We start from the raw sequence: 17,818 nt of genomic DNA, 5'->3' as shown, positions 1-17,818 counted from the left end.
CATTTATGACGTTCTTCAGGCGTCAAACGGTATGATATTTGTCACCCCAGGCATGCCTGCCTAACTGTAGCTAGCAGTTTAGGTGTGGGATTGTCAGTCCCGAATAGATCTATTCACAAATCTCACGTTCTCCCTCCAAGAGACTCTGGTTACACTAAAAGATAGGATTTAGCATGTACCCCGAAAGATACAATATAAGAGTTGTCTCACAATCTTGTATTAACTAGTTTACATATAGTTCTGTATTGCTCTATTGTATTTAAATCAGTTTGTATAGTTTGTAGAGTAATAATTATACTTAAATAATTATTTAGTAATGTATTCTTGTTGCCCGAGAATTATCATTGAATGTCATAAACTAAGTCTGTCATAGTTTATACGCTCGTAAATGTAAAACCGTGAATTGAAATCCCAAACTATACCTATTATAATTTGTATGTATGTTGTGTACTTGATTTATGTATTGATCAGAAAACAATGCAATTATGCTTGTAAGTTGTAAACGTCCCTTCTTCTCAAATGTTACAAAAGGGATAAAATATCTAAATATTTTATAAAAATGTGGAAACCGTATGGTTATATCAATTGCATCGGTTTTAAGCGTGTTGAAATCCTTTTGTATAAATTCACAAAATCATTTATGTTTGGCTTATATCCCCCCCCCCCTCCCGAAACGTTAAAATAGTAAAAACATAGGGGTATGAACTCAATGTCAGTTGCATTAAAGTGTCGGGAAACGAAACTGGAAATGAAGACCCTCGAGTTGATGTATACGGAACTTAATGGGATCCTAATAACAATTAAATACATATACACATTTTATTAGCGAAACCATTAATTATAGTGTTGGAAAAACACTTGCTTTTGGTTTAGGAATGTTACTAGGACTCGATTGAATCGGAAAAAGTGGGTTTGCAGCCAAGATTCACGTTGTAGGGTAGTTTGCGGCCGTGAAGGGTTACCGGCCGTGAACTGTTTGCTGCCTTTAAAGAGTTTACGGTCTTTGAAGGTTTGAAGGGTTCACGACCTGTTCTTGGTGAAATATGAAGATTTGAAGGGTTCACGAACGTGGACTCAAGAACAGCAAATGCTCGATTTGATGAAAACGGATGTTTTGATGCTCCAAAACGAGTTCCAAGACGGATAGAGTGATAGATGAAGAGAAATCTTGTGTTTTCGGGTGGTGATTTTTAGAGAGAGAGAGAGAAAGGGTGTTTGCTGCCAGAAAATATAAATGAGGGTAGCACACACATATATATAGAGGGTTCATGGTCGGTGGTGGGGTCCACCAGCTGTGAACGGTTTATGGCCGTGAACACCACTCAAGCCGGAATCTGCTGATTTTCGAAGGAAATTCGGATTTTCGTGCGATTTTGGTTCCGACTCTTATATAAAATTTAATTATATAAATTAATGATTTTCCAAGCTATAAGAATTTGACGGAACAAAATAAAATTCAAAATTTATTTAACGGAATCGGCTAACGTTAACGGAAAAAGGTTCGGGTTGTCACAAATATAGAGTAAACAGTTTCTACCAAATAACATTGCACATTGAGTGCTTCCATTGCACGATGCAACTATGTATTTTAAGCATTGTAATATCGTGGGTAAATATATAAACATCTACAAATATAAATACATTTTTAGCATTGCATGAAGAAAAAATTATTTTCTTTTATACGGGAACTTTAGGAGCCTATTACCTTTTATGCTAAGTAGGTGATTGAAATGAGGATGCTTAAGTGTGCACATTGATAGGTATATAGGTTCGAAAACAACATATTTGAACCACATGATTACAAGTAGAATGACATCATCAACCTACAAGAAAAGACATATACATGTACGAAATGACATTTTTGTGGTATATCATCTAGTCATACGATCATGGATTTTAGATCTAAGATACATAAAGGGCATGCATCATGTGCCATATCCCACTGAATGGGAATATCCAGATGAAGTGATGGAAGTTAAACCATCCGTAATGTATTGATGAACTCTATATTACGGATCATAGTTTGCATTTGTTCTGTTTTGCAAAGAAAAGCATATGATACAATGGTGATTACTTTTGGTGGCCACTGCAGAAATTTTGGAATTCCTTAATTTTTAGAAAGGTAAAGTCGAGAAAAGATAGGTTGTTTGATGACATAATTGATTAAAGGGTCTTTGAATTGGGTTGATTGGTTGAAAAATCAATTGACTTCTACTATAGTGATACCAAGTGTTTCCTCTCATCCTAGAGGTCGGGGGTTTAAGTACCATGTAGTACATGTGGAAGTAGGAGTAGTAGAAGTGAACTACATTTGTTGTTTCAAAAAGAAAATGGTTGAAAATCCAACCCTAGCTTGTATGACTTTGTAGTTTTTCTTTTGCTAGTTTTTGCTAATTTTTAATAATATATGCTGTTCAAATGAAAAAAAAAATAAAAATAAAAAACTCCAATTTGGATGTCCATGAAACCATAATAGTGTTCCACCATTAATGGTATATTTAGTCGCTTCCAAAATAAGGGCACACACATCTTACATGCCTATCTTAATTTTTGGACGAACTTACAACTCAATATCATCAAATAGGAATAAGTATAAGTCTATGATGAATGGTAGTCGAATACAAAGTTAAAGTTATTTCATATTTTATTTTCTTAACATGTGTATGTTTATCGAAGTGAATGTTATTTGGTGTTCACAAAGTTAACAATGTCATATTATTCATCTAAACGTGTACAATACTTAAAACATCATACTCATCATATAAATTAGGAGTAACACAATAAATGAATAAGGAAAATTAAATACTTTCATTGATATGTAAAGAAATACAATAGTCTAATCCAATTAAACGAAATACACTACATTCAATTAAATACAATGAAAACCTCAATGGAACGTGACAAACTTGATGAGTTGGTGCCTTTATTACTAATGAAATAAATATGGAACCATTAGAACAAAATTTAACCCTAAACCCATGTGATGTTCCTCACAGATACACTAAGGTCTACAGGTCATAAGTAGTGTGAAAATCACCATTGATACAATGGAATTTTCATATACATTTTTGGTACGCGGTAACTTATGCTTCAATTTTACTACCATGTATCATTAATGCAAAAGACAAAGAGAGTAAAATTTTGAAACTTCTTATAAAACATGATTAAACTACTATAAAATTATGCTAAAAATTAATATGTAATACACCTGGAAACACTAATATGAATACTAACAACTCGATACATTTCTACATTGCATTTAACAAACAAGACGGGTTTGAAAATATGAAAATCTAAACAGTTGAACAAGTTTTAAATAAATATTTCATACTTTTCAAAAGCACTTCATACATTGGGATCGACCCCATGGATCATAACAATTAGACAAACAGATACAACGTTTCTTATATAAAAATATAAAGAAAAAAAAGACATTAAGAGTATGAAATGCCACATTTCGTCCTAAATCTAATAACAAGGTACAGAACAACTAAAATAGAATAGAAAAACTAAAATAGAATATAATCCATCATAAAATATGTCATTTACTTAAAGATGAGAGAGTTCATTAAAAGATTCCAAGCTTTTTATATAATTGAAAAATATATATTTTAAAAAACAATAAATGTATCATTTAAAAGATTCATGTTAACCTGTCACAAGGGTTATGTAAGAGTTTAATCGCAAAATACGAAGAATATTTTAAATGTATCAAAATTTAAACATAAAAACCTATGTTGTGAAATTCCAGATTTCAAAACCACTAGGTTCTCTTCATTGACGGATATTCATTTTATGTATGAAAGTATTATAAAATAGTCCATTTCAGAATTATGACCATTTTGGTAAATATAAAAATATAGTCATTTGTATTATATTTATAATAATCATTTGGTATTTTTTGAATATCATTTAACAAAATAATAATATTAATTAATTAATATTTATAATAATACTTAATAAAATAAAAATATAAATTAAGGACAAAATGATGATTTAGCAATTTGAACACGAAGACAAATGCATGTTACCAAAACCACAAATGCCGTTCAAAAAAGAAGAGGAAAAAAAACCAAAACCACAAATAATCTTGAAAAAAAAAAAACTATACTTGAATTTGAAAACGATTTAAACTAAATCCAAAAACCTAAAATAAACGCCTATAGACTATAGACCATTATGTTGTTTTCTCATTTATTAAATTGTGAATAAACTAAAAAAAAAAAAAAAAAAAAAAAAGTAAGCGGGCCAGGAATACGAGAGTGAATTTGCAAGAATCTTTTCTGTTTCCCGCGACTGTAGTAGTAGTGTAGAGTGTAGACAACGCAAACCGAGGCTTGAAGCTCTTCTCTTCTCTTCTCTTGTCCTTTCTAGTTTCCATTTCTCCTTTCATCAATGGCTTCCCCATTATTCACCTACACCAGAATAAGTCTTCGCTGAAAGTTTTAGGGCTTGAAACTAGTCTATTGCTAAATCAAATCTGATGGACTCCGACTACAAGAACAAGGCCAGAACAGCGCTCTTCACAATAATGGCATTTGCTTCTTTTACTGTCGTTTTATTGCTCCTCTCCTTCAGCTACTACTGCTATTTACGCAACAAAGTGTCCAATTTCTTGAAAAGCCCAAAAGGTTAATCCTTCCTCGCTTTCTATTTTGACCAATACATAGATAGATCTACATTTGCGTTTATGTACTTTTTACTTGTATGCTAGTACACATCACCATTATACCCACCATAGTCTTTTGAGCATCGACTTCCAACTTTTCAAATTTCAATAGAAAAATGCATTCCATTTTGTGATGCCCAATGTTAATTGTTTATGCTCCACATGACATTTGACATATTTCTCTGTTCAGAAGGAATCGATTCTGTCGAAAAGGGCAATGGAGACGCAAAAAATCAAGTTATTACCGAAAACGGAATCCAAGTTTTCACCTTTAAGCAGCTGCTTTCGGCAACTGGTGGGTTTGGGAAATCGAATGTTATTGGACAGGGTGGGTTTGGGTTAGTTTACCGAGGAGTTCTTCATGATGGGAGAAAGATAGCTGTGAAGCTTATGGATCAGACTGGAAAACAGGGAGAAGAGGAATTTAGAGTGGAGGTTTGGCCACAGATAACAACATACTATTTCTTGCATATTTAGCCCTAAATCGAAATGAACTGAATTCTATTGTGAATTGTTCAGGTGGAAATGCGGAGTAGGCTGCGTTCACCCTATTTAGTTGGTTTGATTGGTTACTGTTCAGAGAGTCATCACAGGGTGTTGGTATATGATTTTATGGCCAATGGAGGTCTCCAAGAACATTTATATCCAATCAGAGGTATGTATGATGTATGCTTTGCTTTATAAAAAAAAAAGAATTCGCCTTCTTTGATCTGATAAACCATAATCGAAATTCCAAATCGATGTAAAAAATCGCTGCAGGATCTAATGCGATTCCTTCCAATTTAGATTGGGAAACACGATTGAGAATAGGTCTCGAAGCAGCAAAAGGTTTGGAGTACCTTCATGAACATGTTAGCCCTCCTGTAATTCACAGAGATTTCAAAAGCAGCAACATCCTTCTTGACAAATCCTTTCATGCCAAAGTTTCTGATTTTGGATTGGCCAAACTCGGGTCTTATAGAGCCGGTGGTCATGTTTCAACTCGCGTATTGGGCACTCAAGGATACGTTGCACCTGAGTAACAACTAACAACTATTATTAATTAATATAGAATAATAATTTATAATAAATAATAATATTTTTGATTAACTTATTGTTGAAGGTATGCTCTGACTGGGCATTTGACGACAAAATCAGACGTGTATAGTTATGGTGTTGTCCTTCTGGAGTTGCTGACTGGTAGAGTTCCTGTTGATATGAAGAGGTCTCCTGGAGAAGCTGTTCTTGTATCTTGGGTCAGTTTTTTTTTTTTTTTTTTTTTTGTTTTGATCTGTAAGATTGGTATATATGAGTTGTGTTGATTTGTGGAAACAGGCTTTGCCACGTTTGACTGATAGGGAAAAAGTTATTGAGATTATGGATCCAAGTTTAGAAGGTCAATATTCGATGAAGGAAATCGTCCAGGTGGCGGCAATAGCAGCAATGTGTGTTCAATCGGAGGCGGATTATCGGCCATTAATGGCGGATGTGGTGCAGTCTTTAGTCCCTCTGGTGAAGCAGCATCAGAGGATGTATTCTTCAAAGGTAAGTAGTGCTACGCAGTCTCCTAGACTATAACAACCTGAATCCATCAAATCATGACTTTCAATTAGTGACACGAAATCAAATTTCTACCAAATGTATTATTGTTGTCTATCTAATTAATTTAATGTAAAGATTGATGCATGATGATTATGTTCACAAAACTGATATTGTAATAGATATGTTGGATGTGGTATTAGAGTATGGTTAATAATGTGTTTGATTTCATGATCATGCTTGTAATTGTAAAGACAACTTCAACCGAATGTCATACACCAGTTTGTTCTAACCATGCAACAAAAACACTAAAATTTTGGTGTTACAAAAATACTAACGCACCAAATTTTGTATTATATTATTTGGACGTGTTTTGCAAAACCAACAGGTAGAGGGTAGCTGATACCATTTTGTTAAATGCTAAGTAAGATAGCTTTTAGATTTGCAGTGTTATGTTTAAACTAAATGCTAAAAGTTTATACGGTCAAATCACAAATGAGACTTTTTGCTCAAAAGAGAGTGTTTTGTCATATATTATAACTATTAAGTTCTTAGAAATATATTTTGTAAGAACAAGTCCCTGATATAAATATATTTTTAGATCTATTTTATTTTGCTTTTGAATATAACCCAAAAGGAAACTCCTATTTATAATAATATTATCGGTTTGTTATGGCTATACTTATTAGGAACAACAGTGAGTGTCAAGAAAAGTCCTATTTATAATAAAATTACTCTAAGAGTATTATGACTGTGGAAGTTTGAATAAAATATTATTCTGGAAGTATTTCTAAACATGCAAAAGAAGGAACACAGATAATATGAACAAACATTGAACTTATTATTAATAATCACCAAATCAACAATATCTAATATGTTCCATAAGATCAAACTACAAAATTATGTAATTAAACTAGTTCACTAGCAAATCTAATTCCATTAGATCTAGTATGAGCATCATGCTTAATCTGTGACAATGGTTTGGTGAGCGGATCTAGGGGTGTTCTTTTGGATGGATTGGTTTAATCCAATCCAATTAAGTGAATCCAAATTGATTTCGGTTTTCAAAATGTGAATCCGAATAGTCCAAACTAAATTCAAATCCGATCCGATTCGATCCAATTACGATTCGGTTGGATCGGTTTTTATAATTCGGTTTTTAAAAACTAAAACATTTTAAAATGACATATAATTATAATATTACCGAGTTTTACACATGAAGCAAAACAAATTATTTAGTTACGATTTGAAATTTTGTAAACAACAATTAAGAAGATATATTATATTTTAATATTTTATAGATAAAAAAAATTAAGAGAAAATGCATATTAATATTTTTTATTAGGTGAAAATTTTCAAACTTATTTCAAAAAATAAATTACAAAATTAATAAATAATTATCGATATATATTAAAAATAAATAAATAATAAACTGTTATTCGGTTCTTATTTTATAAACCATAACCAATCCAAAATCCAAAATAATAATTCGGTTTTGTCGAAAACCAATCAAAATATCCAAATATCCGAACCAAATAGTCCAATCCAAATTGTCCAATTGGACGATTCGGTTTTATCCAAATACTGAACAACCCTGAGCGGATCAACTTGATTATCTTCTGATGGTACTCTGCTCACAATGATGTCTCAGTCTTCAACTAGCTTCCTTATATAGTGGAATTTTCTCTGTACATGTCTTGTGCGCTTGTGATCTCGAGGTTCTTTAGCTAAAGCAACTGCACTCTCGTTATCATAGTCAGTTCGTTCGGTTATGCTTGGAACAACACCCAAATCGTTGATGAACTTCTTCAACCACATTGCTTCCTTGGCCGCTTCGTTGGCCGTAATATACTCTGATTCTGTAGTTGGGTCTGTTATAGTCTCTTGCTTGGAACTCCTCCAAGTCACTGCTCATTCATTAAACATGACTACAAAACTAGACTGCGGTCTAAAATTATCTCTATCGGTTTGGAAACTTGCATCCACATATCCTTTGACACTTAGCTCTTCTTTACCACCATAAACCAAGAACATGTCTTTAGTCCTCCTAAGATACTTTAGAATGTTCTTGACTGTGATCCAATGACTTTCACCAACATCTAATAAAAAATTATAAGCTCCGAGGAATCAATGTGAAAAAAAATTATGAAGAACCATTCCACGGAGCTACCTCCGAGGAATGGTTCTTCGGAATTTTTTTTTTGCCACATCGATTCCTCGGAGCTTATACTCATTTCGCGGATTCGTCGGAGCTCACCTTCGTTGAATCCATGTCTATACCTGGAAAGTTTTTGTTGTGTCTATTTTTTGGAATTTAACCACAAAGAACGTCAATATTCAGCAAAATCCCTTAAATAAGAGAAGTTCAAGAGTTGTGGTGATTTCAAATGTATATAGTTCAAGATAAAAAATTTATCTTGAAACATATTTATTTGGATGACTTCTTTTATAAAGAAATTTGAATGAAAAAGATTTGACTATAAATTAAAACCGAGAAAATCACCTAGATAGTTTTTAGGCTTTCAAAACCTTGATTATCATATTCACCTTTAGTTTTCCCAACATATTTTATCATTTGCCTTTTTCTTTCATTTTGAGTAACCAAACATAAAATAAAATTCTTATATATGCAAACATTTCAATTAATAATATAAATAATTAACATAAGTTGCACGGTTAGGAGTTTAAAATGAATATGGTTCAAGATATATGATTTATCTTAAATCATATTGATTTGGATGACCTCCTTTATAAGAGTAATAAAGATATCTAACATATTTCTTTGAATTTATTTTACATAATTAAATATTTTTACATTATTAGGAAGAATAAGAAAAGTCATAAGTTTCGAATCATTATGTTGCAACTAATTTTTGCTCGTTTTAATATATATATATATATATATATATATATATATATATATATATATATATATATATATATATATATATATATATATATATAAAAAGTAGTATAAAAATAAAAGTATTTTCATTATTTTAAATAATGTTTTATAATACGATCTTGTTAACGTCTTAGTGCCAATGTGGGATTAGCCAATTTGGTAGAGCCTTTGCCTATTAAATTAAAGGTCTCTGAGTTCTAATCCAGACATATTTCTACTAACTTGGTGATACTAACTTTTAACCACTAATCAACCATTCAAAAAAAATAAAAAATATTAATGCCTTAATAGGTTGTTTGAATCTGAGAAATCAGTGTTGATTTTTTTTTCGATGTTAAGGTTAAGAGGTGGCCCAAGTACGTTACAACAACAATATCCAAGTCTCATGTATTAGAGATAAACCTTAATTATAGATAAAATTTATCTCTTCTCATTTAAACATGTATAATTTGTTATTAATTTGTATTCCTCATGTATTATATCTAGTAATGAAATACATAGAATCATTCAAGTTGAATATTAACTTCGTATATGGCATCAGACTAGGTTTTCCCCTCTTATCTTCTCATCATGGTTGGCGGCTCCTCATCCTCCGATTCTTCTCTTTCCCTAAACACAACCCTTCACATGATTTCTCGAAGTTCCAACTTAGCAGTATGCAGCCCAAAGTTTGAATATGAGATCGAGTGGTTTCTAGCCGAAACAATCTAAACGAGAATCGAAGATCTCGTCAACAGTAGTGCAACAGTGAAAGAAAGACGAAAACGGACGTCAGATGAAGAAGTTATGAATTTCTAACGGAGTTTTCCTGTCCCGGCCTACTAAAAATAATATAATAAAAATAAAGTCAAAATTAGCCAATGGAGTCTAAACGAGAGTTGTAGAGCATAATCTCACCTATGCGTGCATATAAAAAACGTTTAAAACGGAGCTCGTATGCGAAAGATATGAATTTCAGAAGTTCGGGGCACGAACCCCGACACTGTGTCAGAGTTCACGACGTGAACTCAGTAATAACGTCTCCTGGAGCCTGTCAGACTCAAGTTGCGATGACGCACCTGATGATGACTGAACTCATGACGTGAATATTTGAGATTCACGACGTGAACCCAGAAAAATGGCCCTATAAATAGAAATCGAAGGGCAACCGATTTTGGTTGCTAATTCCTTCACTCTCTCACTCCTGATACCCTCTCTAGACCTTTTGAAGCTTCCTTGAAGCCCCGGTATCATCCCGACACCCGAAGCAAGTCCCGACGCTCCGAAGATCCCGAGAAGAAAAGAGTTTTCGAGCCGAAGCTCTGCCCGCGAGAAGCTCGGTTCGTGAAGATATCTCGATTTCATCGAAGAATACTACTTTAAGAGCCGTAGTGCTTTCCGATAATCGTCTTATCAAGTGCGTGTATATTCCCTTTCATGAACATGGTTTTAATACAAGTATTGTTTGAATGTATTAAATATATGTTTTGTGTGAGTTATTTGATGATGTCTGAATTATGTGTTAAAGAACATACCTGATTGTTTTTTATAACTTAGGTTAAAGAGTAAACCTAAGGTTTGTTATAATGGTTCTGGGGTAGTATCTCTTTATGAGTACGAGCGAGATATATACGGAGAATAGAACTTTAAAATATGTCATTGATCCAAAAGCATGGATTAGACATAGTTATTCGTCCCTAGTCCGAGAGTATGAATTGGACTTAGTTAATTGTCATTAATCCAGGAGTATGGATTAAGACTTAGTCAGTTGTCATTAATCCGGGAGTATGGATTAAGACATAGTCAGTTGTTCTTAGTCCGGGAGTATGGATTTAGACATAGACCAATTGTCCCTTATCCAGGAGTATGGAATGGGCACAATCATGGACTCGAGAATATGGATTAGATCCGGGAGTAAGAGTTAAAATTTAAGGTTCAAGGGTATGGATAGTCTCGTTGAGAGGATTGATGGGGTGGGGGTAAGAGTTGGTTATATATATGGAGAAAATTTTATATTGTGTAAATTCTAAATTATATATATGTTATAACATGGTGGGATTGAAATCCCTATGTACTCACCAGACTTTCCAAACCTGACCCACTTAATATTTTTGTATCACAGGTATCGATACAAAGACACATTACACTGAGAGATTAAAGAGATGTATATCATTAGTGTAGATGAATGTAAGTTCAGTTTATGAAACATCCCAAAATTTAAGACCAAAAATTTCTTTTTAATAAAACATTACTTTAAACAAAACATCATTCCAAAACATAATCTGAGTATAAGTTTTCAAAACACATGTTTATTATCAGAGTAAACATTCCCAGGCTGACTACTCTATGGTGTGTGCCATGCGATCACCCCGAGCTCCTCCCTCCGCTACCGGAAGTACCTGAAAACAAAACTGAAAACCGTAAGCACAAAGCTTAGTGAGTTCCCCACCTTACCACATACCATGCAAAATCACATACAACACATACTGGGCCACGCCCGCTATCCTGGGCCTCGCCCTCTACTTCGGGCCTCGCCCGCTATAACGGCCCCGCCGCTCCAGGCCCCGCCTGGCTTCGAGCCCCACTCGGATACAGATCTGTTTCACTTAGGCCTCGCCTGTCACAGGGCCTCGCCCACTAACATATAATAGCACATAAACATATCACATAATATTACATAAGCTAAACATATACTAACAACTCTTACTCTAAGGCCTCGCCTATCTCTGGGCCCCGCCTGAGTCCTGCTACTGATGAGTCATGGGACCTCGTCTATTCTCCTGCTGATAGTGAGGTACGGGCCCAGCCCACCCTCACTCCTTTCCTAACTTGGGCCTCGCCCCTGCTCTGCTGCTACTGAGATGTGGAACACCATCCACACTCTGCTATTGGTGAGATACGGGACCTCGCCCTCACTCACCTCCCTACCAGGCACATACAAGTATCACACAGACAACAAGTATAAACTATCACATAAACCGCTCCTTGGGCACCCGCCCTCTGTCATTGGACCTCGTCCAAATATCATACTAGCATATTGTGCCTAGGGCTAACCCCCGGGTCTTCTACTCATAACTACATGGGCCGGCATTGTGGCCGTAGACCCATTCATACAAAGGGAAACTCACCTGATACTGCTGAACTGCTGCTGCTAACCCCTTTGACCGCTACCTAACCGCTAACTCCGAACTGCTGCTCCGCTAGCTCCCCGAGCTACCAATAACAACCCAACACTTAGTCTAACTGACCTCCAAAGGTCAACCAAGTCAACTCTGGTCAAAGCCAATGTCCTGGTCAAAGTCAACCTTCCAGGTCAACCCTACTCGCCGAGTCACCCTACTGACTCGCCGAGTTCATAAATCCAGAGTCCTTCCACTCGCGACTCTACTCGCCGAGTCAGCCCCTGACTCGCCGAGTTTACTGATTCCCGATTCCTGTCCTGACCAACTCACTGAGTCCTGGCTCGACTCGCTGACTCGAGTCTTAACTCGAAGGGTTTAGGACCACTCGACCTGACTCGCCGAGTCTAAGAACAGACTCGCCGAGCACACGGCAATCTTCATCCAACTCGTCGAGTTGTTCATCCAACTCGCCGAGTTCATGCCCATCTTCATCCGACTCGACGAGCTGTTCATCCCACTCGTCGAGTTCCTCCTCATCTTCAAGCTACTCGCCGAGTCCACTCGAAGGACTCGTCAAGTCCACTAAGATCCACTTACATGCAGAGGACTTCCGAGTCATGCATGAGCTCCAAACTGTAGATCTACCCTCCCCAAGCCTATTTCCCACGTAAAGTTGCAAACTTTACGTGTAGAGAGTGAGATCTAGGCAAAATACACCCATAGCTAGGGTTTTGGACCAAAAGACTCCAATTTCCACCCAATGGCTGATACTTTATGGGATTCCATACCAAAACAAGCATGGATCTGAGGTAGCAACCTCAGATCTGGACCTCAAGCTCAAGATTGGTCTTAAACATGGCTTAAAAGCCCCAAAACTCATAACCAAGGAAAATCTGGAGGAGAGAAACGACTTAATACCTTCCAATGCTCTGAAATGCTCCCCAAACTTCAGATCCAAGACCACTCCTTGATGCTTCAAAGATTCCCACTCCTTCTTCTTCCTTAAAACCACTCAAAAATGGCTAAAAGCTTGAATGAACACAATGGGGGCTTAAGGTGCGGCGTTCTGGGTGTGAGAGGCTGTAAAGGAGCCCTAAGAAGAAGATTGAGATGCTTAAATAGGCTCCAAGCCCCAGATTTAGGGTTTTCCTCGCACAGACCAGACTCGCCGAGTCCACTTGGCCGACTCGTCGAGTTGGTCACTTTCTTATCGACCCGGATCCCGCTCCGACTCGCCGAGTCCTTCCTTGGACTCGTCGAGTCCCTCTTAAATTTAGGGTTTCCTTTACTTTCTTGGCTTTCAAAATCCTGGGTGTTACAACTCTCACCCACTTAAACTGAACTTCGTCCTCGAAGTTTACCATGACCCACCGCCTGCGATCTGCCTCCAATACCCAACACCAGCCGCCTACCTGCGCTGGTCTTCCACCGAATACTGCACTGAACCCGCAGAGGTTCTCCACTTCTTTCCTTGCGCAAATCCCTTGCCTTCCCAAGGCAAAGCCTCATAACCGACTTTTCCTTTGACACTGTGAAGGTCCTATCCTTCACTAACTCCATCACCTCCCTGCTATTCCCAGAACGGGTCATCACCGTCAGCACTCACTGACACTCCTTCCTGCCAACACTTGGTGTCGAGCACCCCTCGACTCAACTAACTGAACTCCACCATACGCTGCATACTCGCACTGCCACCGACTAGCAATTCAGCTATTCCTCGACTGACTTCCTGATAAACTGGGACCGCCCTGGTCCCTACCAACCTATCAATGACTGGATTACCGGTTCCCACCGGTAGCTAGTCCCAACACCATCACTGGTCGCTCTCAGCGACTTCCAAAGAAACCTCGACCACCTATAACTGCTCAAACAATCCTGCCATCCAGGCACTACAAACCTGGGATCCCCGATCCCCTATCTTGACACTAGAGTCCTTACCAGGTCCCACCTGCGCTGATAGAACTCACGGGCCTCGCCCTCGGGTCTCACCCAACCATACTACTGAGTAACCCTGCTCCCAGGTCTCATCTACACTGCTGATCTCATACGGGCCTCGCCCACGGGTCTCACCCAACTATATCCTGGAGCGGCCTCTCCCAAGGTCTGACCTCTCTAGAGCTATACAGGCAACTCCCTACTACTCTCCTCCACTACCCATTCCTGATCCCTACCTGATCACTAGGAGATAAAGGGCCTCGCCCCGACTCCGCTAACGAAACTACTAAGGAGTGCTACGGCTTACCCGTAGTCTTACATCACCAACCATAGCCGACTGCTAGTGAATGCTACGGCTGCCCCGTAGTCTTACAACACTTCCTACCACTGACTGCTAATACGAAGGCACCCACGTGCCATTGGCTTCTCAAGATCCTTATTCCGACTCCCGCGAGTCCTTCAGGCGATCCACAACCTGAATTCTCAACCATAACCAACCATTACCATCCCACGCGCTAGCTGATATGGAGTTTCTCAAACTCCCAACCCTGAAATCCTCAATCCATCAAACGTTGAACTACTTCTTTTCCCTCTCGGAGGTCACGTACTCGTTCTGGGTCTGCGTACTCCTCTCTGGGCACACCCGGAGGATTCTCCCCCACTCCGATCCTGCTTATCCCTTGCTGCTCAACACTCAAAGAAATCCCGATCTTTGCTACCATTCCATAACCCATCTACTGAGAAACCCCAAGCCCGCCATAGCTAGGGTTTTAGACAATCCATCACAATCACTGCACCACTCTGAACTAGCGAAACGTACCAAATCCCTCCCAAGCATGCTACAGTTACTGCATCCTTCGAAACCTTCTTCAATAGAGCACATCCCCCTAACTACCATACAAATATCCAAGGTATGCAGATGGCATATAACTCGATCACAATCAACCAATCAAAATAAAATACTCATACCGATAATGATGCAGAACCATAACAATGAAATCATGCACAAAATAAAAGAACTGAGAATGGAAATTGCATACCTGCAACGTCCGGCGATGCTCGCGTCTCCAAAGTCGTCATCTGGAAAGCCCTGCTCCCTGCTGCAGGTGCCTCTACCCGGCCCTGACGGCCATCTGCGATCCTCAAGGTTGCAGGGGCGGGTGCCATCACCCGTCCTGCTGAAGACAAACTGGGGCACTGGGCCTTCTTGTGACCCCGCTGGTTGCAATGAAAACATATCATGTCTGATCCCTGCGCGGCGGTAATAGTACAATCCCTGCTAAAATGACCAGTCCGACCGCACTTGAAGCAGCCAGACTCACCACCGCTACCACTCCTGCACGCGCCCCGGTGCGCCCTGCCACACTTTCCGCACCGACTGCGGTCCTGATGATCCCTCGATCTTGAATCCGATCCCTTGGGCCTTTTGCCCGAACCCGCTGATACCTGAACCTCATCCGGCTTCCTCTTCCGGATCTGCTCCAAATCAATTTCCCTTTCCCTAGCCCGAGAAATCATATCTTCCAGCGTCTTACAGCTGGACCTGCTCACGAACTCCCTGATGTCGTCCCTCAACATCTCATGGTACCGAGCCTTCTTCATCTCCTCATCCGCTACATACTGCGGTACAAGAAGAGCCCTCTCCCTGAACTTGGCGGTGATCTCCGCCACAGTCTCAGTAGTCTGCGTCAAATCCTGAAACTCTCGTGCCAGCTGCTGCACCTCAATAATCGGCGAAAACTCCGCCCTTAACCTAGCCGAGAAATCGCTCCAACTCATCGCGTCCAACGCGGCATCATCCCCCAAAGCATGACCAATCTCCTCCCACCAATCCCTCGCTCTGTCCTTCAGAAGACAGGAGGCGAGTCTAACCTTGTCCCCCTCGGGACACTTGCTCGTACGAAAAGCGTTGGCAACATCAGCCAACCATCTGCTGCTAGCAATGGGGTCCCTAGCCCCATGATAATTTGGTGCCCCGCAGGCTCTGAACTCTCGAAATGTCAAGGTACGCGCTCCCATCGATGCCATCATCTCAGTACAGAAGGCTCCCAGCCTCTCCTCCAAGATCTCCAGTATGCCCTCCTTGACCGTGCCAAAGATCACAGGAGTCTGAGCTAGAATACTGCACGTAACCTCAGTTGATATCAACTCCCTCATCCGCTCCTCGAGCTGCTCGGTCCCTGAACCCGAGCCTGATCCCTCTCCGGCGCCTGATCCGCCCGTTGGTCTCTCTCGCAATGTCACCATGCTGAAAATATACCACAACCACTATCAGAATACTCATCACTGATACGAGACCAAACATGCCCTACCAGGTTCCCGGTCTTGTCTCTGCCCTTCCTGAATCGAGTACGGATCCTCTGCTTTCAGTAGTACGGGCCCATACTACCTTCCACATCTATCCGTACTTTCCTCAGGAGTTGCTTTGACTCCACCAGGTCCCTTATCCACTAATACTGCTCCCAACTCTATCTCATCCTAGGCTTACCCTAGGGAAACCTCTGACTCAACTCAAACCAGGCCTCAGCTGCTGAAGGTCTCATTGTGTTGCCAATTAGCCATCACCTGGATACCATCACATGCGATGAGGCTCAGATAATCCTTCAAGTAAAGGACTCGTCCCTACAACGGTTAGACTCAGACGAGAGCTGCGCAATAGGATCAATTCCAGTACTCTGAGATTATTCAACCCTGATCACATGTGACGTAACGTATCCACCTAATGGCTAACTCCCATCACTCAGAATCCCACAATGCACAAAGCAAGCAGCATTCGGTCAAGGGAAAATCTAACCATAACATACTCAAGCAATCATATACACAAGCAAGAACCTGAACTAGCATGCAACACAAACTCATAAACTCAGGCATAACCTAGACAGGCTATCCTACTGCTGTCTAATCAGCACTATCATGCAGCTCAAAAGCACAAATAGCAGGCACATAAGGCATCATCCCTAGATCCTTAGTCCTATTCTAGCATGCTGTTCCACCAACTGATAATCATAACATAAACTTGTATGGGTATTTTGGGGTACTTACTTGAGCTCGGTTGATTGCATGCACCACACCTCTTTTCTCTTTTCAAAGTTCTTTTCTTTCTGGATTCTTTTTGCTTTTCTAAAACTGTTTTTCATTCTCAAAATTCTTTTTACAAAACTGTATTTTCACATTTTGAAAACTTTTCATCCGACCCCTCAGTTTGAGTTCAGGCACACCCGAGAGTATGCCTGAATCCCTCAAACCAAGGCTCTGATACCAACTTGAAACATCCCAAAATTTAAGACCAAAAATTTCTTTTTAATAAAACATTACTTTAAACAAAACATCATTCCAAAACATAATCTGAGTATAAGTTTTCAAAACACATGTTTATTATCAGAGTAAACATTCCCAGGCTGACTACTCTATGGTGTGTGCCATGCGATCACCCCGAGCTCCTCCCTCCGCTACCGGAAGTACCTGAAAACAAAACTGAAAACCGTAAGCACAAAGCTTAGTGAGCCCCACCTTACCACATACCATGCAAAATCACATACAGCACATACTGGGCCACGCCCGCTATAACGGCCCCGCTGCTCCAGGCCCCGCCTGGCTTCGAGCCCCGCTCGGATACAGATCTGTTTCACTTAGGCCTCGCCTGTCACAGGGCCTCGCCCACTAACATATAATAGCACATAAACATATCAC

General features: G+C 39.1%; 2 protein-coding genes across 4 annotated transcripts; one reads left to right on the top strand and one right to left on the bottom strand.

The window, feature by feature from the left end:
* Positions 1-4,239: 4,239 nt before the first annotated feature.
* LOC145091677 (Protein kinase superfamily protein) lies at positions 4,240-6,421 on the top strand. Of its 3 annotated transcripts, none has more exons than XM_079029447.1 (6): positions 4,240-4,631; positions 4,860-5,104; positions 5,189-5,324; positions 5,456-5,687; positions 5,772-5,904; positions 5,984-6,421. In XM_079029447.1, exons 1-6 carry the CDS (start codon positions 4,484-4,486, stop codon positions 6,224-6,226), a joined length of 1,137 nt encoding a protein of 378 aa, XP_078885573.1. In that variant the 5' UTR covers positions 4,240-4,483; the 3' UTR covers positions 6,227-6,421. The 3 variants fall into 3 exon arrangements, with proteins under 3 accessions (XP_078885573.1, XP_078885572.1, XP_078885571.1); XM_079029446.1 differs by having other exon boundaries at positions 4,241-4,631; positions 4,863-5,104; positions 5,429-5,687; XM_079029445.1 differs by having other exon boundaries at positions 4,242-4,631; positions 5,429-5,687.
* Positions 6,422-11,357: 4,936 nt separating this feature from the next.
* On the bottom strand, positions 11,358-16,939 carry LOC145091675 (uncharacterized). Its single transcript, XM_079029444.1, has 2 exons — positions 15,169-16,939; positions 11,358-11,470 (listed from the first exon to the last, which is right to left on the bottom strand). The coding sequence occupies exons 1-2, from the start codon at positions 16,373-16,375 to the stop codon at positions 11,436-11,438; spliced, it is 1,242 nt and encodes a 413-aa protein (XP_078885570.1). The 5' UTR covers positions 16,376-16,939; the 3' UTR covers positions 11,358-11,435.
* Between the last annotated feature and the right edge of the window lie 879 nt (positions 16,940-17,818).

This window comes from Lactuca serriola, chromosome 3 (assembly GCF_051521515.1).
Source record: "Lactuca serriola cultivar US96UC23 chromosome 3, Lser_US96UC23_V15, whole genome shotgun sequence".
Taxonomy (NCBI): domain Eukaryota; kingdom Viridiplantae; phylum Streptophyta; class Magnoliopsida; order Asterales; family Asteraceae; genus Lactuca; species Lactuca serriola.
Note: the sequence above shows the minus strand (reverse complement) of the source record. Positions and strands in the feature narration are given on the sequence as shown.

What these genes read in the sequence shown, in the direction of transcription:
- LOC145091675 (XM_079029444.1), bottom strand. Translation starts at nt 16,375, where the DNA reads ATGGTGACATTGCGAGAGAGACCAACGGGCGGATCAGGCGCCGGAGAG. An exon ending in AGCATCGCCGGACGTTGCAG is followed by an intron (nt 11,471 to 15,168) that starts GTATGCAATTTC and finishes TTTTGTTTTCAG; the next exon opens with GTACTTCCGGTAGCGGAGGG.
- LOC145091677 (XM_079029445.1), top strand. Translation starts at nt 4,484, where the DNA reads ATGGACTCCGACTACAAGAACAAGGCCAGAACAGCGCTCTTCACAATA. An exon ending in ACATTTATATCCAATCAGAG is followed by an intron (nt 5,325 to 5,428) that starts GTATGTATGATG and finishes AAATCGCTGCAG; the next exon opens with GATCTAATGCGATTCCTTCC. An exon ending in AAGCTGTTCTTGTATCTTGG is followed by an intron (nt 5,905 to 5,983) that starts GTCAGTTTTTTT and finishes TTGTGGAAACAG; the next exon opens with GCTTTGCCACGTTTGACTGA.